Source organism: Peromyscus californicus, unplaced genomic scaffold (assembly GCF_007827085.1).
Source record: "Peromyscus californicus insignis strain IS unplaced genomic scaffold, ASM782708v3 Scaffold_10__1_contigs__length_136768540, whole genome shotgun sequence".
In the NCBI taxonomy this organism is placed as follows: domain Eukaryota; kingdom Metazoa; phylum Chordata; class Mammalia; order Rodentia; family Cricetidae; genus Peromyscus; species Peromyscus californicus.
The window spans coordinates 136,652,455-136,677,444 of NW_026294391.1; the positions used below are offsets into that span (position 1 = coordinate 136,652,455).

The window sequence follows — 24,990 nt, forward strand, 5'->3', positions numbered from 1 at the left end:
ATTCCAGATTGTAAAGAGCCCATTGGCTGAATTACTTTGTTAATTGCTCTAAGGTCTGTTACCATTCTCCATTTACCAGATTTCTTTTTAATAACAAATACAGGAGAATTCCAAGGGCTGGTTGATTCTTCAATATGATGAGCATTTAACTGTTCTTCCACCAGCTCTTGTAAAGCCTGGAGTTTCTCTGTTGTTAAAGGCCATTGCTGAACTCATAAGGCTTGTCTGTTGACCATTTTAAAGGTAGAGCTGTTGGTGTTTTTGGAAAATTATCAGTTGTTGTGCCCTGTTCTTGTATGACATGGATGGCTGGTGAGCACTCATTAGAATAATATCTTTTAATATTTCTCTCAGAAACAGTTAAGTGCTAGAACTGTGCATTTTAAAAAGTGGATGTCTTGTTCCATACCATCCTTGCTAGTTTTAATCTACAAGGGTCAAACCATTGTTTCTCAACTGAATTTCAGGAAGATAAGTAACTATTAGTAGCAGACACTAGTACTAAAAAGACAGTATGAACTTGCAAGATTATCCTTATTTCCTTAATATTGTTCCTTCTCTATTAGACAATACATTCAATAAGAGTGAAGAACAGGAAAGATCATGAACCTGAGAATAGTTACTATCACACTCATTTATTCAAGTATTTCTTACAAGCAAAATATAGGATAGACACTGCTTGGACATTAGCTACATTCATCGTCTCATACAATGATTAGAAGGCATACAAATGCAATAGTAAAATAGAAAGATCTGAACATCATATGGCAGCATTGTGAGTCATGTAACACATATTGATTGGAAACAGAACAGACTGTCTTAATCCCAAGTGCCTCTTATCTTTTTTCTTGAATATGGCCTAAGTTCAGTTGGTTTGCTGAAGATTCTAAAGTCTTTGCCCTGTCCCTACAAAACCCTTTCCTCTAATTTTCACAATGTCAATTCATAATGCTTTCCTGTTTGTCATGGTAAGACCTTATTTGTGTAAATATGTTAGGTACTTTGATGTGTTATATTTCTGGAAAAATTACATGTAAAAGTTGAAAATATGGTTATTATAAAAATGTAGTATAGAAAAGACTATATTGCCTGAAAGTTCGATGTTTAGTTACTGATTATGGTACAAATGACCTATTGATCTAATTTTTACTCTGGACATTCCTAAATCTTTACATATAACATTTCACTAATGCTTACACAAGCCTTGGACAACGAAGAAGATATCTATTCAACAAATGTACTTGCCAACACATTTATTCAAAGTTACTGATAGGTGAAACATTGTTTTTAAAAGCATTGTTTTCAAAGAACTGTTTCTTATTATGCAACTTCTAAACTGGCTGTCTTCTTTCAAGAAAATCAGTATGTACACAGAAAATCCAATTGGCCCATGTATGTTCATTTTATAAACATCACAAGCTTTCAGGGAAATATCAGTTTGTCCATTATAGTCTTTTCTATACTACATTTTTATAATAACCATATCTTCAACTTTTACATGTAATTTTTCCAGAAATATAACACATCAAAGTACCTAATATATTTACACAAATAAGGACCTAACTCATCTTTAAGTTAATGGAACTCAAATTACTAATACTTATGGACAAGGCTACTACAAACAGAATTACAAAAATTTATTCCATTTATTCAGCAAAGTAAAAAGAACAACAAAAATTCATATCAAACTAATATAACACTAACACACACACACACACACACAGAGAGAGAGAGAGAGAGAGAGAGAGAGAGAGAGAGAGAGAGAGAGAACAGAAAGAATCCTCCCTCTTCTGAATCCAAAAATGCACCGCTTCACCCTTTCATATGAAAGAGTGGATGTAATTTTAAAAAGTTTTAAATAAAAATGCTGAACTTTTGTTGCTATATTTTTATCCAAATACGCTTTCCTCACTCTATCTTTATTCTTCCCTTTCCAAAACAAATATAGAAAACACAAGAATATTTCTTGTGTGTTGTCTCATTTTGCTTCATTTTTATTGAGTAGTGATTGTGGAAATTAGACTCCAACTTCTTTAGTCTCTTCAATGTAGATTCATACCAGTAACTCTATATGGTGCTTCCAAGCCCTTTACCTTTGGCCTGAAGTGTGGCTGATATGCTCCGTGACACTTCATTGGAGAAAACTGATTTTCCCTTTCCCAGCATGGATCAATTGCAAATAGCTTCTTGGTTAGAGGTGGGACTTTGTATCCACTCTCCCTTATCAGTGCTGGGATTTTGTCTGATCTGAACTTATGTAGGTCTTGTGAATGCTGGGCACCTCCATAGTACAAAAAAAGAAAAGAAAAAGTGAAAAATAAATAAAAGACAGACAATGGAGGGTCTTGTATTTCCAATGAGACACTATAGGTAATGTTATCCCCTGCCTGGCATTATTATTCATTAATCACTGACAATCCTTGAAAAAGAATGAGAAAACTGAAACTGGGTGAAATGAAATATTAAGTAGTTAGAATATGGATTACTTATTGTGTATCTATGAGCTTTGAGGAAATACATGCATTCAAAATTACACCTAGCATTCTGGAGTGGACAGCTGATTAGTTGTCTATTCACTGAGATGGAATTTAGAGGAGAGAAACAAACAGGGTAGGGAACAGGTAAAGGTAGAAATCTATTAGACAGATTGGGAACTATTATTAAGTTTTACATACCCAAGATGTCCAGTTGACACTGGGTCTCAGGAGTATTGTGTGGGCTTCCTGTATACATGAGAATCATCAAGATATGAATGCCAGAAACATAATGGGGATAGCTGATATCACCAAGAAGTGTGTGAAGGATAAGAAAACAAAGTGCAGGGCAGAGGCCTATACAACATGTACACTCCAAAAGCAAGTGAGCTAGCATAGAAGTGGGAAGCAAACCTGGTGAATGTAGTATCTTTGGAAGACTAGATTTTAAAGGAGAGAATATTCAGAGTATATATTTTGCAGAGCTGAATTATAACAATGACTAAAAAGTACTTATGTTAGCAACATTATTGAGAACTTTGTATGAAATGGAGAGGTTGGAGAATGATCATTCACTTAAGTCTGTGTGTGGTGAGGAGACTGGAAGTGGGAGGTTGAAAAAGGTGACTTTGGAATGTTTTGCATAAGAGAAAACTCCAGGGTCTCTAAATGATGATACTAAAGAGCAAGGAAGCAGGGAGCTTGTGGGGGCAGCGGCGGCGGTAATGGTGGTGATGAGAAACAGTTCTTCAAGGGAGGAAAAAGATACAGCATAGCAGACACAAATCACAGGAAAGTAGGTGCTGATGATTACTGTTGTTGTTGCTGCTGCTGTTATTTTTGCTGCTAAAGCATGGGGGAAATGATTGGTGAGAAACACAAGAAAGTTAAATTTTTTCATAGCGAAGGTAAAAAGAGTTCCTGCCAGAGAAATTCTGTTTTGGCTATGAACAGGCGACATTATCTTCTGAGACTCAGTGGGGAGATGGCGGGGGAAGTTCAATTCCTCATTTGTCTTGCTGATTATACTGGCAGACTACTTGTGTTGTCTTGCTTCCTCTCGTTTCCTGGGATTATATAGTACAGCGTTCGATGTTGTTTACGAGCTGCTGATCCGACATAAAGCAGAAGTGGCGACATTATAGTCGGAACTACCACTCCCAGAGTGCAGTATGGGTCCTGGGAAGTGCGGAGGGTAGGGAACGTCTCAGATCCCGCCCTCTAACCTGCTCCCATTGGAGGAGAGCTCAAGTTCCCAGGAGGCCACGCGTAGGCGGGGCGCTTTACACGGAAGCCTGCGGCGTCAGGTTTCATCCTTCTCTGATTTCCGGCATTAGGCGACACTGGGAGGACCTGCGCCCTTTGGCCAAGAGCCTGAGTGCCCACTAGAGGGTACCCGGACAGGTAAAAGGAGTGGGGCGTTTTTGCGGGAGGTGAGGAGACATTCCGGAGAGAGAGTGAAGGTGTGAACTAGAAGGTGCTAGGGTGGAGCAAAAGGCAGGGCAAGTGTGACTTGGATTTTTCTGTTGTTTACAGTTCTAATTGTTGAGCAGGTCCAGTTTGGGCAAAATATGTTTTACGTTGCTGAAGAGGTCTCGGGTTAGTGTCAGAACGCGTCATTTAAGTTGTAATTACAGGGTGAAAAATATTAAGTTTCTTTCATTCGCGTTCTGCACACTTTTCGATAGCCAAAAAAACTCTTTCACCCATGATCACCGACACATGTTTTCCTTCTGTCCGTGCTTCGTTGTGAGTTCCTAGCCTTCCCCGCCCCCCCCGCCCCCCCGCCGCGCGTGCCTTACACCCTTAGCAGTATTGACATTCCTCTTTCTCAGTTCCAGGAGTCAGATCTCCACTCAAACCTATTGTTTGAGTGTGTTACTGTTATTTTTATTGATGGCCAATATTTATCAAATTGATTATGTATTTGACTCTTTGGTCAATATGGCTCTGACTCTCATAACCAGTGAATTATCGATTTTTTTTCCTTGGGATTTTATTCATCTAACTCTATGACTTGCATCACCAATTCTCTTTGGAAAATTATTTCCCTTTGAATAGCTATGGCTGGAAGCAATGTACTTAACATATATTTATTAAAGAATAAATACATACTAGATACTCTTTTAAGTGCATGGGATACATTGGTAGAAAACAAGACATAGGAGATGACTAATATAGGAACTTACATGTTTGGGGAACAAGGATAAGTAGGAATAATAAATCAATTTGGTGGTGTATGTTGGTTAATGGAAAACTTTAAAGGTAGTTCGATTGACAAAATAAAATCCTTTCCTGAGAAAGTGAGAGTTGGGCTTCAGATCATTTCTGAGAAATAATAATTGTGATAGCAACAAGAGTAATCTTGATCTGTAACCTGACTTTTCATAAACACCCCTTCTTTTAATTGTCTTTACAGTGTTCTTCCTTTGCTATCTGTTCCAAGGTTATCTAACAAATTGTAATAAACCAGTTTGTGGTTTATCTGCCATTGACTTATTTCTTGCTATGTCTCAGACTAAAGAGTTGGTGATTGGATTGCTATCAGTCAACTCTCGCACCTGAATTAGGGAAAGAGTTTGGTATTTAAAAAATATTCTTCTTGCCGGTTTCTATAGAATATAGTTATCTACTAGTTATAATATTTTAAGTGCACCCAGTGTTCACTTAACTGTTCAGTAAACATTCTGTGCTAGGTATTGTGCTAAGAATTGGAAAGAAAGGGTAAAACAAACACTTTGACTTCTCTTTTAAGGAGAAATGTTAGTATACTGAGGAAAATGCTGATACATAGATTGGTGGTACCTAGTCATTCTTTGTCCTCATTCAAGATTAGAATCATAATTACATAATCTTATTTTGAACAGTTTAAACAATTGTGGTTATTTTTAGATTATTTATTCTCTATACATTGTTGTATTATTTATGTCTGTCTCCCTTTGTATTATGATTTCCTTTAGTATAGGAGTCCTTTCTTAATCGGTTTCATAACTCCATTGTCTACTGCTTTGACTGTCACATCCAGGGTGGTCTTGAACTCACTATATTGCTGAGACTTACCCTGAACTATTGATAGTCCTATCTCTACTTCCTAAGTGCTAGGATAACAGGTGTACACAACAACATCCAGCTACAACAGGCTTTTCTAAGTCCAAACTATAATAGATTGCCTCATAGCTATAAGAACAAGTCTCTAAAATCACTGAGGAAAGAGATGAGGTAGGTAGTTTTAGAAGTAGGAGAGGCAAGTTAGAGGGATGTAAATTATATGGAAAAGGGAGAATAGGATTGATTTGAGAATAATGAGTACTGTTAATTGTGTCCTCCATAAAGCTATGTTGAAGTCCTGACTTTTGATACCTGTGCATGGTACCTTATTGCATATAGGGTTTTGTAAATAAAGATGTGGCCATAGTGGAGTACAGTGGACACTTGACTAATGTGATTGGTCTCATAAGGATAGAAGAAACACAGAAACAATGTTATATGAAGACAGGAGAACACTATGTGGCTAGAGTGGCAAAGATTAAAGTGCTGCAACTGCAAGCCAAAGAAGAATTGCTAGCAAATTATCAGAAACTAGAAGAGACTAAAGATTCTTCCCTACAGATTTCATAGGGAACATGGCCCTACCAACACCTTGATTTTTGCCCCTCTGGCCTTTTGAGCTTTGAGGTGATAAATTTTTGTCAGTGGTAATCCACCTGGTTTTTGGTAATCTTTATGGCTGCCACAGAAAACTAATTTAGAATTCTTAGCAAGATCTATGTAGAATTGGGATAATGGCTGTTGGCCTAAGTGAGAAATGTTTAAGAGAATTGGGAGAAACAGCATTGAGAAAAATCTGGTATTTCCATTATGTTATTTTGCTTCTCTATCTGGTTTATTACATGCTTTTTCTTTCTGAATGTTTTTTTTACAGCATTTTGTAGTTTATTAGACAGTCACATAGTGCTAATAATTAGTAGAGCTAGGTTTCCTTATTTCAAATACAGTGAGTGTTCTTTCTGCTACAGTTGTTTCTGTTATTTCAACACTCATCAATATGGTAACACATTCAACTGCAAAAAAGTTACAGTGTGAGCAGGCAAGATTTGACTGTAGGTGGAGTTTTTTAGTAATACATGACAGCATAAAAACATTCCTATTAGTGACACCTGGAAACAAAATCAGGTTTTTGTTGCTATATATGCAATGTTTAACAGTTTAAATTTTAATTCAGAACTACTTTTATTGAGGGAAAAATTATTCTTTATACTATTTATTGCACTACTTCTCTGTAACTTATATCCACTGTTCCCAATCTTACTCTCAATGGTGTGCTCTATATTCCAATACATACACACTTTATATAAACTTTAAAAACGTTTTACATTCCCTTTTCTTCTCTTTTTCTTAACTATCTTTAGTTCCTCAAGCCATTCTTTATATGACATAATCTCCAGATTTCTCACATGTAGTCTCTCCCTTCTGTTCAGTCTTGAGATACCTAGAACTAAATTCAGTGTTCTCTGTATAGTCTAACCAGCATGGCATGGAATAGTAATAGGACTTAAAGAGAGCAAATTACCCCATTTCTTAACACAACGTACAATTATTTAAGCATTTTAAACAGTTACCTCGTGCCCTTGGTTCATAATGAGTTTACAGCTGATGAAAACAATCCTTTTTTATGTTGTTGCAAACCTTGGTTTTCTTCTTGAAGTTGCAGAATGACCAAGGTTATCACTGTCTCATCTTTCTGTCTGGATACCATATGAATTCTTATTTCTGTATCTCTGTGTTTTCATTTGCTCGACTATATGTCTCTTTGACCCCAGGCAATAGCTTCTTTTCTTTTAAAATTGAAGTCACTATTTTCTAGTCCTCATTCTGTGTATGAGCCAACACATCCAGCCACTAAAACTTGTTCCTTTTAAATTTTTCTTTCCCTTTTGGCCTCTGGGCCACATTTTCCCAGTTGGTCCTCTTGAGTTTTCTTTGTGCTTGTCTACTCTTTTATCTTTCCCTTAATTGTTGGTTATGTCTTGGGTTTATCATTGACCCTATTTTATATACAATGTATTTTTTATGAATTATATTTTAAATGTCAAATCCACATGAGCTCATCTTTGATAAAAGGATATAGAATCAATCCGTTAGGGGATTAGTGTTGTGTTTGGGGGGGGAAGTCATCAAGAAGAAAGCCAGAGAAGCCAAATACATAGGAAAGTTTCAAGAATGAGAATCAGTTAGCATGTTGAATATTCTTGAGAAATAAAGTAAGGTGATAATAGAAAAATGATCATTTTATAGCGTAGAGGGAGGCTGTTGGTGATTTTAGGAAGCATTATATTAGATTTTTTTATTTTTTTTTATTTATTTATTTTTTTTTTTTTGGTTTTTCGAGACAGGGTTTCTCTGTGTAGCTTTGCGCCTTTCCTGGATCTCGCGCTGTAGCCCAGGCTGGCCTCGAACTCACAGAGATCCGCCTGGCTCTGCCTCCCGAGTGCTGGGATTAAAGGCGTGCGCCACCACCGCCCGGCTTATATTAGATTTTTAAGGGCAAAAGCCAGAGTATAGTAAGTTGAGGAGTTAAAAGGAGGTAGGTAAGAAATAGAATAACTGCAGAGTGGTGATACATGGTCAAGGGAGGCTTTTAGATCAAGGGAGATAAAAAGTATGAGACACTGGTTTGGAAAGTGTAACTTCCTACATATTTGTACAAAGGACTCTGGAAAGAAGACTGCTGAAGACATAACTCTAGGGAACAAATTTATTCAGGCAGTAGGAATGAAGACGAGATCCTACTAGAAGTTCAGATGAATGCCTTTTGTTCTATGTACTGTCCTTCAATGCTGAGATTCCATTCAGCGCTCAGCAGATTCCCTGACCCCAGGCACTTCATAGTTTTCTACTTGTATAGTGAAGTATGGTTATGTGAATTATTTTCTTCTAGGCTCATCCAGGCCAGGTTATTTAACTACAGTTTTCAGAATCTGACCTCTGGCTTAAAAATCAGATTTTAAGAGATTATGTCAAGTGACTCATTTTGCTACCCAACGTGATTTATAGTCTCATTATACTTTGAGAACCACTGATTTACTTGGTGAAAATACACATGTTAAATTAGATTACTTTGAAGAGTTAATTTGTTAATTTCTATATATATATATATATATTTTTTTTTTTTTTTGGTTTTTCGAGACAGGGTTTCTCTGTAACTTTGGAGCCTGTCCTGGACTAGCTCTGTAGACAAGGCTGGCCTGGAACTCACAGAGATCCACCTGCCTCTGCCTCCCGAGTGCTGGGATTAAAGGCGTGAGCCACCACCGCCCGGCTAATTTCTATATCTTAAACCACGAAACAGAGGAATCTGCCCTGTTTGAGGGAAAAATAAGCATATTCATATCCAAATGTCAGCAAAGTAATTTTTTTAGGAAAGTAATTTTTAACTCATACCCTATTGTTTTGGTAATATTTTATTTATGAAGGTCCTACCATAAATTATAAAATCATTCTTCTTTTATGGAAGCTTTGTGTTAATTTAATTTGGTTTCTTTTATGGATGATGCTTTTATATTAGAGGTAATTATCTTAGAGGCATAAATTATATGATATAAATATTACTGGTTCTATATAGTCATGTGTGTTCTAGAATCACACTGTCTGGGTTTAAATCACCCTATCACTGTAGCTTTGTAATCTTGAGAAAAATGGTTATGGGGTCAGTGCCTCAGTTTCCTTATCTATGATAGCACTGTAACTGGATATAATCCCATTGAGTTGTGGAGATTAAATGAGTTAATTATAAAGTACTTAAACTGATGTCTGTTACAAGGTGAAAACTTAATAAATATGGGTTGTTGTTACTGTTATCATGAATCTAGCATCTAGTTTCTGCTAAACTATTTCTCTAAGATAAATTTTCAGAATGAGATTATTTCATTAAACTGAGATGGCATCTTTATGTTACTTTGCTATCTATGACCATTGTTTTTCAAAAGAGTATCAGTTTCTGCTATACAATTTATAAATACATCCTGTGTGTACACTGATATGTAACTATAAGCAGTTTAAGTCATAAGCTTGTAGAAAATCTTGAGGTTCTCTCTTTTTTTCCTTATTGCTGAGGATCAAGCCTAGGGTTACAGGCATACTAAGCATACTTTATATCACTGAGCTGTGTACTCAGTTCCTATTAAGTCTTCATTGATTTTTATACTGTAGTGGCTTGTTCAGTACTATCTCTAGATGGATGTAGATAAATATTGTTTACTTTTGAAAGCTCATGCCTAAGTAATATTCTAAATCTGTGTCCTTTTTTTACTTTTAATAGATTGAAGTCATGGCCATTCTTTTTGCTGTTGTTGCCAGGGGAACTACTATCCTTGCCAAACATGCTTGGTGTGGAGGAAACTTCCTGGAGGTGACAGAGCAGATTCTGGCTAAGATACCCTCTGAAAATAATAAACTAACTTACTCACATGGCAAGTGAGTTCTGATCTGCATGTGGTAGAGGGAAGGAAAGAATTTTATTGTAATAAAAACAGTAGAAAGTAAGCTTTTAGGTAGATTAATTTGACTAAACAGTAATTTGATCAGCTTAGAAAATTTCTGGTGCTCAGCTAGGCAATGTGGCTATAGCTCATGCCTATAATCCCATTACTAGATCCCACTGTGAGTTCAAGGCTCTAAACCACAGAATGAAACCCTATCTCAAAACAGTAAAGTCTGGTTTTGTTACTTATTAATTTAACTTATGATTATTTTATCCTATCATTGAAATGATATATTAAAGAAAGATATGGAGATGTTACATATAAAATGGCTTTACTATAGAGTTCTAAGATATGTGGAATGATACAGATAATATAAACAGTATTCTTTTTTCATTCTTTTAGTAAATATTAACATAGTACTTAGCTAATGATAGGCACTTTACATGTTGAAAGTGATATGACAAGAAATGTGGTATTTGCCTTCGTAAAGATTAATGGTTTGATGATGAAATCTGTAGATAGGTATAGTAGAGACTACAAAATAGTGGCATTCTAAGTTAGAAGGAACAGAGTTATGCAGTCATATTTATGACATTGTTAGTCATTCTTTGTGGCTAGTACCCAGCATGATGATGATAAAACTGGGTAGGAGAAAGTCATGCATGGCTTCATAGGGCATATTAAGAGTTTAGACTTTCCTGTAGGCAGTAGAAAGGCACTAAAGGATTTTAAGGTATGTCAGCTTTTGCTCTATAAAGATCACTATGGTGGCATATTAAAGAGGACATAGATGGGAAATCCTAGTAATCATGTTAAAAAGTACCTAAGCTTTCCTCATTGATGCTTAAAATATTTTATTACTTAATCTTTACTTTTTTAATTTTTATGTCAGGAAATTCTTATTATTTTCTAGGGTTAAGCCCCTTTACAAGTTAGTTAAAGCTACTGTGAGAAGACACTATGATACAAAATTGACATATATGAAATAGTCCAGCGATGAGTGGTTCAGAGCTAGTGGGGTAGCTTTGCTATCACTGCTGGAAAAAATATGGAATTCTTTTAGTTGGAGGAAGGGACTATATCTTCCACTATATTATAAGAACCAGAATTTAGTAACATACCTACATCTAGCTACAAGGAAGGCTAGGAAATATAAGTAAAATGTAAGTTTTAGTAGAAGGAAATATTTTATACATAATGTGCTCTCTACCCAAGTCTTCACCTGCTCTTCCCATGTTTGTTAGGTGAAGTTTAATCACTGAGTTTTTTTCTTTTTAAACTTCTGCCCTAGTTTCAGTCATATAATATTTGTCATCTCAATAAGATAACTTTTACTTCTGTGTACCAAAATAAGAATATGCACATCATATAAATTGAGTACTTTCACTAGACATTCAGCTAGCTAAGCCTAAAACTTCAGAATCATATTTCACTTCTTCACCAAATATTTACCTTTCTTCTACAAGTTTATCAGCCCATTCCTTCTCTATCTCCGTTTTTTCTTCAGTTGCCTCATCTTCCACTCCTTTAGTCCTCATTTTTGTTTTCCACCCACACTTAACAACTTATTACTCTTCTAATTTCTTTGTTTCTTCATAACATTTGTAATAATTCTCACCTTTTATTGGAGTATGTGCAGGCAATCACTCTTTTTCCCTGCATGTTGTATACTTTTGGCATGTGAACAGATTTTACTTTCCTATATCTATTATGTGTTCTTTTTATCTCCACATTCTTACACTGCCTAATTCTGCACTTTTGTATATTCTTTGCTTATTCTTTGCATTCCTCTCTATTACTTATTCTTTAGAATTCAGACCATATATCACTTTCACACTTTGATACATATCCATTACCTGCTTACTCTATACTACCCTCAACTTCGTTATTATCTTGTTTGCTATGCCGCATTGTTATTCCTTACACTACAATCCCTAAAAAAGTGGGGCTAATAGTTTTACATTCTATATCCTTATTATCTTGCACATTAACTAGTTCAAAGCAGATGCTCAAATGTTATTGTTGAGAATTTGGTAGCAAAGGTATTTGCCATACAGGAAAAAGCTAAACAAAAACAAAAACCCTGTGGCCCACTGGGGATAAATTTTAATTGTGTGTCCCTTCTAAGGCACCATCTCTTCTTTAGGCCCTAAGAATCCAATTATGTTTTTGTATGTAACATTTTAATGGTTAATGTACATGTTACTATATTTAAGAAGGAGAACTTCTTCTCATGTTTTATTCATTCCTGTCAGTTTAACTAGAGATAGAAATGTATAGGGTAGGGGAGGATGAGAATGAATTGTATTTGTAATCAGTATAGTGAAATTGGACATACTGAACTGGCTTATATATAGGTAGAACTTAGAAGTGAAATAGATGATGCTTAAAACCACAATACATTTTATATCTTTTATTCTACAGTTATTTGTTTCATTACATCTGTCAAGACAGGATTGTGTATCTTTGTATCACAGATGATGTAAGTAACTTGAAGATATATTGCTATTTCACTATGTATACTAATACAGTCAATTATTAATTATCTATACCTATAGTGGGTAAAAGTGATAAAAAATTTGTAGCTGGAAATTTTTTTTGCACTTTGCATTTGTTGTAAAGAGCATCTTATGACAAATTTTGATACTTGAAAATGTATAACTCTGTTCAGTTTTGATAGTTTCTGCTTAATCTCTCTGAACATTTATCACCATACAGTAAGTATATTGAAATTGATATTAATGATTATGATTGTTGTTTTTGTTTTTTGTTTTTAAATAACTTTTTGAATTTTTTTAAATTTATTTTTTGTTTTGAATACACTCTGACTGTACTTTCCCCTCCCTCCATTCCTCCCTACCCTCTACTCCTCCTAGCCCTGCCCCACCTCCTCTCTCCTACATATCCACTCCTGCTCCATTTCCCTTCAGAATAGAGCAGGCCTCCCAGGGCTATCCACTGAACATGGCATAACAAGATACAATAATACTAGGCACAAACCCTCATATCAAGGCTGGGTAAGGCAACCCGATAGAAGGAAAAGGGTACCAAGAACAGATGAAAGAGTCAGCAACACTCCCACTTCCACTGTTAGGATTCCCACAAAAACACCAAGCTAACAACCATAACATATATGCAGAAGACCTAGTATGAACCCATGCAGACTCTGTGATTGCCTCTTCAGTCTCTGTGAGCCCCAATGAGCCCTACTTGGTTAATGTCTGTGGGCCATGTTCTCCTGGTATCCTCAACCCCTCTGACTCCTACAATTCTTCTTCCCCCTCTTTCTGTGTGGTTCCCTAAATTGGAGATAGCCAATTTGGCCTCTCTCTATCTAATGATTATGATTGCTATTAAAGCTTCTCAAAATGTTGAATATTGAATTAATTATTTAAATATTTAATAAATTTTTATGTATCTGTTCTTTAGAAAAACAGTATCATAGTACATTATGATCAACTATGTAAATGTGTAGTTTACATTGGTTAGGTTGTTTTCTGTGTATGTTGGCTATAAGCCCAGAATGATCAGTAATAATGTCATCAAGGAACATTCTCTCCTTTTCTTTACTCGTTAGTTTCTTATAAGTTCCCCTTATGGTTGCATGTATCTACATGGCTATTTATTTATGTACAAAGAAGAGAGACTGTGTACTTTGATCTCTTATTGTAGGAAGGAGGAAAATATGCCTCTTTCTTTCTTTTGAAGTTAACTTATTTTCATGTCATACTGGCCATGTGCTTATTTCTAAGCTGTTCTCTGACAGTCATGGAATTAACATGATTTCTTTTTTTTTCCAAGACAGGGTTTCTCTGTGTAGTTTTGCGCCTTTCCTGGAACTCACTTTGTAGACCAGGCTGGCCTCGAACTCACAGAGATCCGCCTGCCTCTGCCTCCCGAGTGCTGGGATTAAAGGCATGCACCACCACCGCCTGGCGGAATTAACATGATTTCTACAAATCAATGTTGTTAAACTTTCTTGTCACAGACTCCTTTGTCACTGTGGTTACACTGAGAATGTTGTTAACTGTATGAACTAGAACACACAGGAGTCTAAACAAAATCAATTTTACTTATGTATAACACTCAATATATTTTATGATACATTAATGAATATACTTCTTTATGACTTCATTGACAACACCTGGTCATCACCCTAATAATACTTTTGAAATGTTGATGCATGTAGTCTATTTCAAAATACCTGTAACTATGATATCATATTAATAAATACTTCTGGAGATGACTAAGCTACAGGTACTGTTTAATACTCCTTTGTTTTGTTACTTCCATTCAAAATTCAAATTTAACCTAAAGAATTATGAAAATAACAGTGTACTATGTAGTGGTATTTGCTCTGCCCATGACCTTGGGCTGTTCAGGCCAATGCTTCTTGCCATTTTACATGACTTCTTAAAAGGAGAGGAGAGAGGGGTCATGTGGTCCCTTCTTCCATTTATTTATTTGCTTGTTTGTTTGTTTGTTTAATCAATCCTGGCGTGATCCGGAAGACCTGGGAATTGAACCTGGTTCCTCTGGAACATCCGTCAGTGCTCTTAACCACCAAACCACCTCTCTCCTCTCCTTTTAAGAGGTCACATACAATGGCAAGAAGCACTGCCTCCTTCAGGCTGTATAATCCAAGGTCATCAGTGGAGCAAATACCACTTCAGTAATATTTCTTTGTATCCTAATACAAGTACCTACTAGAATTCTTACCATTGATCCCAGTTCAAGAATACTTGCTCTAGTGGTGGAGTGATGGCTCAGTGGTTAAAAGCGCTGGCTACTCTTCCAGAGGACCCAAGTTTGATCTCCAGCACCCACATGGCAGCTCACAAACATCTATAACTCCAGGCTCAGGAGATCTGGCGCCATCTTGTGGACTCTGAGGCACTGCACACACATGGTGCATAGGCAAAAAACACCCCCACATATCAAGGAATCCTTGATTTAAACTAAGTTGAAATGATGTTCAATTACATTGATCATCACAATGATTTTTACCTCTGGTTTCACAATAAAGTCCAGCTGTATATGAAAGGACTGATGTAAAATGCTCAAAATAGATGAGAACTGTCATAGAATCTCAAATGATCCAAATTGAGCAGCAAAATTCTTAAGCTGTGATTTGTTGTATGTGTGCACACACACATATACACAACTTTTTGGCTGACTTGGAGTAGACAAGGTACATCACTTGACCTTTTCAGATGTATCACTGCTATTGGAAAGTATTAGTTCAAAATCCATATTAATAGCATTATCTTTATATATTAAAAACTGTACTCTTTTTAAAAATCTTTTATTTGGTTTATGTATATGTATGTATCTGTGTCTGGGAATGTCCACAGAGGTCAGAGAGCAAGTCAAATTCCTTGGAGCTGCAGTTATAGGCAGTTGTAAGCTGCCCAACCTGAGTGCTGAGAACCAAACTTGAGTTCTCTCAAAGAGGAACAAGCTCTCTTAACTGCTGAGCCATCTCTCTAGCTCCTAAAACTATACTGCTTTTTATTGATTTATTGAGCATTTTCTTATGCTTGACCTTGTGATCATGTGAAAGAACTGAAAGAACTGAAAATCAATTCCTGACCCCTGAGATAATAATCTACATACCATTGTTTTTAGTTTGGATCTCACGCTCAGCTTTTTAATTTATTAGCTGTTTGACATATGGCAAGTTAGTTGTCTTTTGAAACTTTTGTTCTTTATCTATGAAACAGGATCAGTTCTGATTATTCCTCATGGAGTCAGGAAATAGTATTATTATTACTAATATGCCACATATCTTTGTTTATATGTGTACATTGGTCACTTTACAGGATTTTGAGCGTTCTCGAGCCTTCAGTTTTCTGAATGAAGTAAAGAAGAGGTTCCAGACTACTTATGGTTCAAGAGCACAGACTGCTCTTCCGTATGCCATGAATAGCGAGTTCTCAAGTGTTTTGGCTGCACAACTGGTAATATTTTTCTCAGGACATAGTGTTTTGATTTATATTTTCTTCTTTATTACCTTCAAACACGATGAATATAGGGGCCCTGACCTATAGAACACTTTTCTGATTGTGTCGCTATAAGCCAACATAATAAAGCTTCCCTATTAAAAATATAAAGGAGTCATTTTCGTGTAGAAAGCTAATTGGTGATATCCTCTATTACTAATCGTCAGCATATCTCAGGATTTGGAAGAGTGTTAATGATAGACTAGTTTGACTACCCATTTAATGCTTAAATCCACTAAACTTGTCAACTGACATTTTAACTTATATATAAACCCTTTCTTTATCCATGATGTAAGTTTGAGTTTTGAATAGCTCAAATTAGTCATGTGAAAATCTGTTCATCTGCATAACTTCCTCATTGTCAACTGAATTGATGGTGTGTGTGTTTGTGTAACTCTGAAATGCCACCATAGTCAAAATAAAAAAAAAACTTTCTGCCGGGCGGTGGTGGCGCACGCCTTTAATCCCAGCACTCGGGAGGCAGAGCCAGGTGGATCTCTGTGAGTTCGAGGCCAGCCTGGGCTACCAAGTGAGTTCCAGGAGAGGCGCAAAGCTACACGGAGAAACCCTGTCTCTAAAAAAAAACCAAAAAAAAAACTTTCTATTAACCCTAAACTTTCCCCCATGCCACCTGCCCAATACCCTGTCCCAGCAAATTATTGATTATATTTTATCTCTATAGATTAGTTTTTTTCCCTAGAGTTTTCTATAAATAGCAATCATAAAGTAAGTACTCTGATGTGTCTTGTTTGTTTTGCTCATTAGAATGCTTCTAGTACTCATCCATGTTGAGTAAGTCAGCAGCATATTTCTGTTTTCTGCTAAACAATACTGTATACATACTGTTTTACTCATTTACCTGTTGCTAGATATTTGGGTTGTTGTTAGTTTTTAACTGTTATGAGTGAAGCTGCTGTGAATCTCCACATACGAGTTTTTGTGTGGGCATATGTTTTATTTCTCTGGTAAATAAATACCTAGGAATGGAATTTCAGGGTCAGATGGTGATATGTAATTTAAAAATTTATCACATACTATTTTTCCAAAGTGATTGTACTATTTTAAATTCTCATTGGCAATTCCAGTGTTTTTCATCCTTGTCAACATTTATTGTCTCGTTCATTCTAGCTATTCTGGAGGGTATGCACTGGTAGCTCATTGTGTTTTTAATCTGCATTTTCATGATATGAATGATGGTGAGCATCTTTCAAAATGCTTTCTTTTTATCTGTAAAAGTATTTGGGCAAAAATACATAACCTCTAACTATTATTTGTGAATATGGAAAACTATACATTTTTAATCAGTTTTTGTAGATTAATTGCTAAACGGTCTTATTAATAAAAAACAAACAAACAAACAAAAAACCCAGAGCCAGATATTGGGGTTAAAACCTGAGAGATCAGAGAAGCAGAACAAGCCACAGCCAACCTCACCTCGACAATTTCTCATCCGATCTTGTTTCCATGAATCCTCAGACTGAAAGCTTTTGAGTCCTCACCCGAATAGATCTCAGCTGAACTGCTGATAAAAGCTTAAGAGCTTCTAGTTCCTGGCTTCTAGCCTTATATACCTTTCTGCTTCCTGCCATCACTTCCTGGGATTAAAGGCATGTGTCTTTCCCAAGCAAGACATGAGATCTCAGGTGCTGGGATTAGAGGTGTGTGTCCTTCCCAAGCAAAGACATAAGATCTCAAGTGCTGGCATTAAAGGTGTGTCACCATGCCTGGCTCTTCAAAATATATACTATCATTAGTCTTTTAGATTCTAGATCTTGAGAGAAGGCAATGAAAATAAGAGACATGTTGTGATCCCAGCAGATAGAAGGGCAGATATTAAAAGAAGTGAGCATGCCCCTATTTCATCATATCCAAGAAGTGAGGAAAATTAAGGGTACCTGCCTCTCCCCATCCCAACTATAGTAATTTTTCCTTCCTTCTATATAAGCACAGATTACGTATCCCCTCATTTCTGCCCAAAGAGTCTCATATATTTCATATTATAATATATTCACTGAATTTTACTTAAAATAAGATATTTTATGCTAAAGTACATTCCATATGAAAGCAATTTTTATACTGCCAGTATTTTTTCTAAATGTAATACTATTTTTTCAGATATATGTATCTTTTATATAATAGATCCATAATTATATAGCATTCCTCAATATAGGTTGTTATTCTTTATTTCTTATTTAAATAATGTCTAAATATTGTATGTTAAAACTTAATATCTTGTAGAAGCATCACTCTGAAAATAAAGGGCAAGACAGAGTGATGGAGACTCAAGCACAAGTGGATGAACTGAAAGGAATCATGGTCAGAAACATAGGTATGTTTCAGTGGCATAGTTTCATTCATATGACCACAAATAATAATGAATTACTAGATTGGAGTCAGATTATTGTAGGGAAGCTGAAACAGCACTTCCTTGTTTTCACCATCTGGTTCAGGGGTTCTCAACCTTCCTAATTCTGTGGCCCTTTAATACAGTTCCTCATGTTGTGACCCCCAACCATAAAATTATTTTCATTGCTACTTCATAAATGTAATTTTGCTACTGTTATGAACCATAATGTAAATATCCAATGTGCAGAATATCTGATATGTAACTCTTGTGGGGGTTGAGAACCACTGATCTAGATGCTGATATATGGTCTTGCCTTTGTTGGGTGGGTGTTTGGTTTCTGTTGCCCTCTGCTTCTTAGGAGGGTGTGGTGACTTTGTATTGCTTGGTAGTGAATGCTTCTGGGATCCTATTAAGTATGGCCCCTGGAGGTTCCTGGTTCAGTGCATTTCTAGGTATTGGGAGCTGATACTTAGAAATGGGAATGAGCTATAAGAGAGAGGCTGAGGGGCTCCACAGTAGGGAAGAAAGGAGGGTGTTTCAACCATGATCTGTTTAGTGCCCTAGGAATGGAAGCAGAGAATCAGGAGAGGCCACAGCATGTAGTCTGCTATAGATCTGGGGATGAGACTTGGGTATTGATTTTGGAGGAAAGGAGGGGAAGTAAAGATCTGAAGTTCATTTACCTTCTTCATTGGCCTACTTGGTTCTCTAGATGATTTTGCTGGTAGGCTCCCAGGGAATGCCTGCTGGAGTTGGGGTCTGAGACAAAGATATGAGTGTGGAGAAAGGTTGGAGGAGAGCTATATGATCCTCTGGAAATGGTGGCTAAAAGGGAGGGGAGGCCGCAGCAAGTGGTCTGTTACAGAGCTGGGGTGAGACTAGGGGATTGGATTTGGAAGAAAGGAGGGAACATTGAAGATCTGCAATTAGCTTGCTTTCCTGGCCTGTGCATCAGGCAGTATCTTGATTATGATTACTATTGCTGTGATGAAACACCATGACAAAAAGAAACTTGGGAAGGAAAAGGTATATTTGGCTTACACTTCTACATCATAGTCCATCACTGAAGGAAGTCGGGACATGACCTCAAGCAGGGCTGAAACCTGGAGATGGGAGCTGATACAGAGGCTATGGGGGGATGCTGCTTATGGCTTGCTCAACATGCCTTCTTATAGAACTAGGACCACCAGCCCAGGGGTGGCCTCTCCCACTGTGTGTGTGTGTGTGTGTGTGTGTGTGTGTGTGTGTGTGTGTCTGTGTGTCTGTGTGTCTGTGTGTCTGTGTCGGAGGTTGTTAGCCTATTCGTTTTCTCAATTTATGGTGTCCTTTTTGTGAGACAATCTCATGTAAGACTGTTCTTAAACTTACTATATAGCTGAGGACGATCTTGAACTTCTGGTTTTCCTGTATTCTAATTTTCTTTCTGTCATTTTGATAAAATATCCTGAGATAAGCAACTTAGAGAAGAAAAGGTTTATTTTAGCTCACAAGTCCATCATAGCAGGGAAGTAACAAAGGCTTGAAGCAGCCAATTACAAGACATCTACAGTCAAGAATACAGAAAAATAAATGCATGCCTGCTTAATGCTCTTTCTCTACTCTTAAATGTCTCAGGGCCAAAAACTAGGGAATAATGCTACTCACATTTTGGCTGAGTCTTCTTATATCAATTAAGGCAAACAAGACAAATCCCCACAGATATGCCTACAGATGAATCTGATCTAGACAATATTTCTTTTTTTAATTTGTTTGTTTGTTTTTTGAGACAGGGTTTCTCTGTATAGCCTTCACTGTTCTGGAACTTGCTATGTAGAGCAGGCTGGCCTCAAACTCACAGAGGCCACTTCTACCTCCCAAGTGCTGGAATCAAAGGCATGTATGTGCCACCACCGCCTGGCCTGATCTAGACTACATTTTGTTGATACTGTCTTCCCAAGTGATTCTGAGTTGTGTCAAATTGTCAATTAAAACTAACCATCACACCCTGATTTAACCTCCAAAGTATTGAGATTATAGGTATGTACCAGTTTATGCAGTGCTAATGATTAATTCCAGGGTTTATGTGTGCTAGCAAAGAGTTCTGCCAAGTGAGCTGCATCCCCAGATCCTCTTGTGATATACTTGTTTGACTTTAATACCAAGATAATAATGGACCCATATAATAAATTGAGAAATACTCCTTTCTTTTGATTTTTTAAACAAATTCATGATAAATTGGTGCTACACAAAATCTAAATGGTCTTTTAATAAAAAACCCGGAGCCAGATATTGGGGTAAATGCTGAAAGATCAGAGAGACAAAGGAACAAGCCACTGCCACGTCTCATCTCACCAACTCCACGAATCCTCTGACTGAATGCCTCTGAGTCCTCAGCCCAAAAGGGCCTCCAGCTAAAAAGTGTTTCAGCTGAAAAGGCTTTAGTTGCTGTCTCCTCATGCCTTATATACCTTTCTCTGCCTAGCCATATTACTTCCTTCCTAGTGCTGGGATTAAAGGCGTGTGATTCCCAAGTACTGGGATTAAAGGTGTGTGCCACCACTGCCTGACTCTGTTTCTCTCCTAGACTGAGTCAATATCATGTAGTCCAGGGTGGCTTTGAACTCACAAAGATCCAGATGGATCTCTGCCTCCCAAGTGCTAGGATTAAAGGCATGAGTGCCACCACTGCCTGGCCTCTATATTTAATCTATTGGCTTGTTCTGTTCTCTGATCTTCAGGCAAATTTTATTAGGGTACACAATATATCACAACATTAAATCAGCCTGTATACTTTAAAGATGTGCTAACCTCAGAATGGAAACCAGGATATGTGTTGGGGACGAGGTTTTGCTTTTGTTTCCACTGGAGAAGAAAAGCTGTGAATACCATCAAAATTGATAAAGGTTCAATTTGAACAAGAGAGACCTCTTAATTAAAAGAGGTGATACTTCATCAACCAGTGTAATCATTCAATTTAAATTAACTTATATGACTAACAAATACTTTTCATTTGATCAGATATATGGACTGTGATAATGCCACCAAGCTGACAAACACCACCCAAAGATTGGCTTTGGACTACAAACTGCTCAAGACAATATCAAGATTGCTAGCTTAGATGATACAGCCTCACAGACTACTCCAGTCAGGACTTGACCATAATCCAAAATTTTCTTTTTGTCCCCATAAGATTACCAGCACCCCCAATCAGCAGGATGTAGCCTAGAAAACTATGCCCACATTCCCGAAGAATGGATTATGGATTTTGTCTTTGTTTAGGGGTTTGTTAAAAATTGTTATTGGTCTATAGTCAATCTCTTTTTAAAAAAAGAAAGGGGATATGATATAGAAATGTATTATATAGAAATGTTTGGATAAAAGGGTAGATTATTGAATCTACTCAGAAAAAAAGAGATATAGATATGATAAGATAAAAAGGTAGATTATTGAATCTACTTTTAGAAAGCAACTACTAGTTTTAAGTATTTTACATTGGATTGGATTTTTGTATATTGTATACAAAGATTATTTTTGTTAGAACATACTGTACGTACATTTTAATCTCATTCAACGTATCGTACCTATACAACTCACTTAACAATGTAATGCAATTTTCTAGTTCTTGAAAGTTATTATTACCAACTATTTAGGATAAAAGAAATGCAGGTTAATTGTTAGTCACCTATTGCAATGGAACTTGTCAGGTTAGGTATGTTTTCAAGGTCAGACATATATTTTAGATAAATAGGTTGTCTTTGAACACTTCAAAGATACACAGAATGTGGCATTTAAGATATTTCAATAAAATAGATTCCTTTTTTATGACAATGAGACATGTCTGCTCCTGGCAGCACCAGTCTACTTCAGAGAAGATGATGGACATCGAAGAAACTCCATATGGAGTTTACTTTCTTTGTGGCAAAAGTTAGCCACTGGGCAAGAAAATGCCCTTGCCTTGACTGCTGACATGCTGTCCAAATGGGACAAGCAGGAAACAAAAGAAAGGACCACCAAACTTTACTAAGACATGGTAGGAAGGTTCTTTAGAAAATCCTGCTTCACGGATAATTCTGTCAGATATGCTAGGCCTGTAGGCCGAAGATAGATGCCCTAACATTGCAGAGGAACCTTGGGTGACTGTTCAGGCAGCCAGCTGTTTATGTCATTTCTCACATTTTTTGGAAGTTGCTTATTTGCACCTCCTGCTTTCTCAGTAAATGTTATTTCCTTCTTGGGTCTCCGATGGAATTGAAGAATAGATAGTTATAGGTATAGTTTTCCTTGTTAACAAATTCAGAAAAGAAACTCACTAAAGAGGTATAAAGTGTATAAGTTCAAAAAACATCAAAAGATAGTTTGGGGTTGGTAATACAAGTTAGGATAGAAAGTGAATTAGGTGCAACACTTTGGACTCACCAAAATATGATAAATAATGGAGTATTTTCTCTGAATCTGTCAAATGTTAATGGACTGGACATTGTTAATGTAATTCTTGACTGTATATATTATATATAGTTATTGTACTTATTGTATATAGTTTTTCTTATATTAGTTATAACCTTTTATTATTTTAGACAAAAAAAGGGGAAATGTGGTGATATATTATGTACTCTAATAAAATTTGCCTGAAGATCAGAGAACAGAACAAGCCAATAGATTAAACATAGAGGCCAGGCAGTAGTGGTACACACCTTTAATCCTAGCACTCAGGAGGCAGAGATCTGGATCTCTGTGAGTTCAAAGCCACCCTAGACTACATGAGATTGACTCAGTCTAGGAGAGAAAACAGAGCCAGGCAGTGGTAGCACACACCTTTAATCCCAGTACTTGTGAATTACATGTGTTTAATCCCAGCACTTGAGATCTCATGCCTCTGCTACCAGTGCTTGGGAATCACATGCCTTTAATCCCAGCACTAGGAAGGGAGTAATATGGCTGGGCAGAGAAAAGTATATAAGGTGTAAGTAGACAGGAACTAAAGCCTTTCTCAGCTGAGGAAAGCTTTTTTCAGCCTTTGAAGAGCCTTTCAGCTGAGGACTCAGAGGCATTCAGTCAGAGGATTCATGGAGTTGGTGAGGTGAGACATGGCAGTGGCTTGTTCCTTTGTCTCTGATCATTCAGCATTTACCCCAATATCTGGCTCCGGGTTTTTTATTAAAAGACCATTTAGATTTCATTTAATAAATTGGTGTGTATTTTTCCTGAAATATTTTATATAGAATTTATCTTTGAATCTATCTAGGCATTGATTTTTCTTATGCAGGGTTTTAAATTTATTGACTTATTTATTACTATATTCAAATTTTCATTTGTTAATTATTTATGTGTGGTACCTGGTGCATGCCATGGTGTGGATGTGAAGATCAGAGGACAACTCTGTGGAGCCTATTCTCCACTACATTTATGTGGGTTCTGGATATTGAACTCACATTGTCAGGCTTAGCGACAAACACCCTTACCTTCTGGGTTGTTTTGCTGACCTCAAAATTGCATATTTATTGTAAGAGTATGTAATAATTAAGTTTATAGGAAGAAATAAAAGATGAGAATTTAGATGACCTCAAACATCTAGAATGGGCTTTGTTTAATGCCACAGAGGTACCATCTTGAGTACTGGCCTCACCATGGTCAGAGCAAAGGACCCAATCACTCAATGACCAGAGTTTAAGAGAACACAGCTCACATTCTCAAAACTGGGATTTTTATAATGATAGGGTAATGGGGAAGGCATTTACTAGGGGCAGAGTAGGGAAGTTAGCTGTTTTTCTTAAATAAGCTGTTTTTGAAACTGTAGAGTCTGTTGTCTCTTTGCAACTACCAGTTGTCTTTAATTGTGATCAGCTGCTTTTCTTCTGCAGCCAGATAGTAACTTCATAGACTTTTGAGTTTTAGGGCCTTAGGTTTGGTGAGTGGATTCCTTTATTTCTAATATAAAACATTATTTCTCTTTGTAAAATTATTTCCAGATTTGGTTGCTCAACGTGGAGAAAGATTGGAATTACTGATAGATAAAACAGAAAACCTTGTGGATTCAGTAAGTATAGAATATATTTTTCCAAGGTGTTAGAACAACTGCACTGATGTCTAAGATAATATGGAAATGATTTAAATTTTATGCTGAGGTGGTTTGTTTCTCTGTTCCCTTTCTCATATCTATTATGTCATTATATTGTGATAGAAGGGTAGAGGTGAGACATATAAAACAACCACAGCCTCTCAGCAGCCATTAATGAAGCTTTTGTTTAGAAAATATATTCAGTATACATAAATAATTTCCTAAAACTTTGGATTAAGGCAAAGTTTTTTTATTGATAAATAATTCATTATGTACCTTTGCTGTAAGTTTCAGCTTATTGTGACTCATTGTGAATCCTGAAACTGTGCAGTTCCCTTTGGTGTTTATAGTATTAGCTTGATCTTTTCCTTTTATCAAGCCAAAGGTATAGGTTGAAATGTGCCGTTAATCCTTAACTGAGAGAAGTGTGTCCCTGTGAGTTACTTGTTCTATTCTCACATATTTCTTTAGATTTTATTTTTTTTCATTCTTCTCTCATATATTATATCCCTCCTTCCCCTCACCCAGTCTCCCTCCCCCACCTCCCCAGGTCCAGCCCCCCATGTCTTCCCTCAGAAAAGAGCAGGCCTCCCAGGGCCATCAACCAAACATGGCTTACTATGCTACAATAAGACCATACACATATCATCAT

The 24,990-nt window shown here is 36.6% G+C and overlaps 1 protein-coding gene across 4 annotated transcripts in view; it reads left to right on the plus strand.

The window, feature by feature from the left end:
• Window positions 1-3,743: 3,743 nt before the first annotated feature.
• The window catches only part of Vamp7 (vesicle associated membrane protein 7), a 63,703-nt gene continuing 42,456 nt past the window's right edge, over window positions 3,744-24,990 (plus strand). For 3 of the 4 annotated variants that reach the window (XM_052743067.1, XM_052743085.1, XM_052743094.1), the window contains exons 1-6: window positions 3,744-3,878; window positions 9,793-9,947; window positions 12,380-12,437; window positions 15,778-15,915; window positions 18,196-18,286; window positions 24,250-24,317. In XM_052743067.1, the coding sequence (XP_052599027.1) occupies window positions 9,802-9,947; window positions 12,380-12,437; window positions 15,778-15,915; window positions 18,196-18,286; window positions 24,250-24,317 (501 nt within the window). In that variant the 5' untranslated portion in view covers window positions 3,744-3,878; window positions 9,793-9,801. The remainder of the gene's footprint in view (window positions 3,879-9,792; window positions 9,948-12,379; window positions 12,438-15,777; window positions 15,916-18,195; window positions 18,287-24,249; window positions 24,318-24,990) is intronic. The other variant, XM_052743076.1, reaches the window with a different exon arrangement.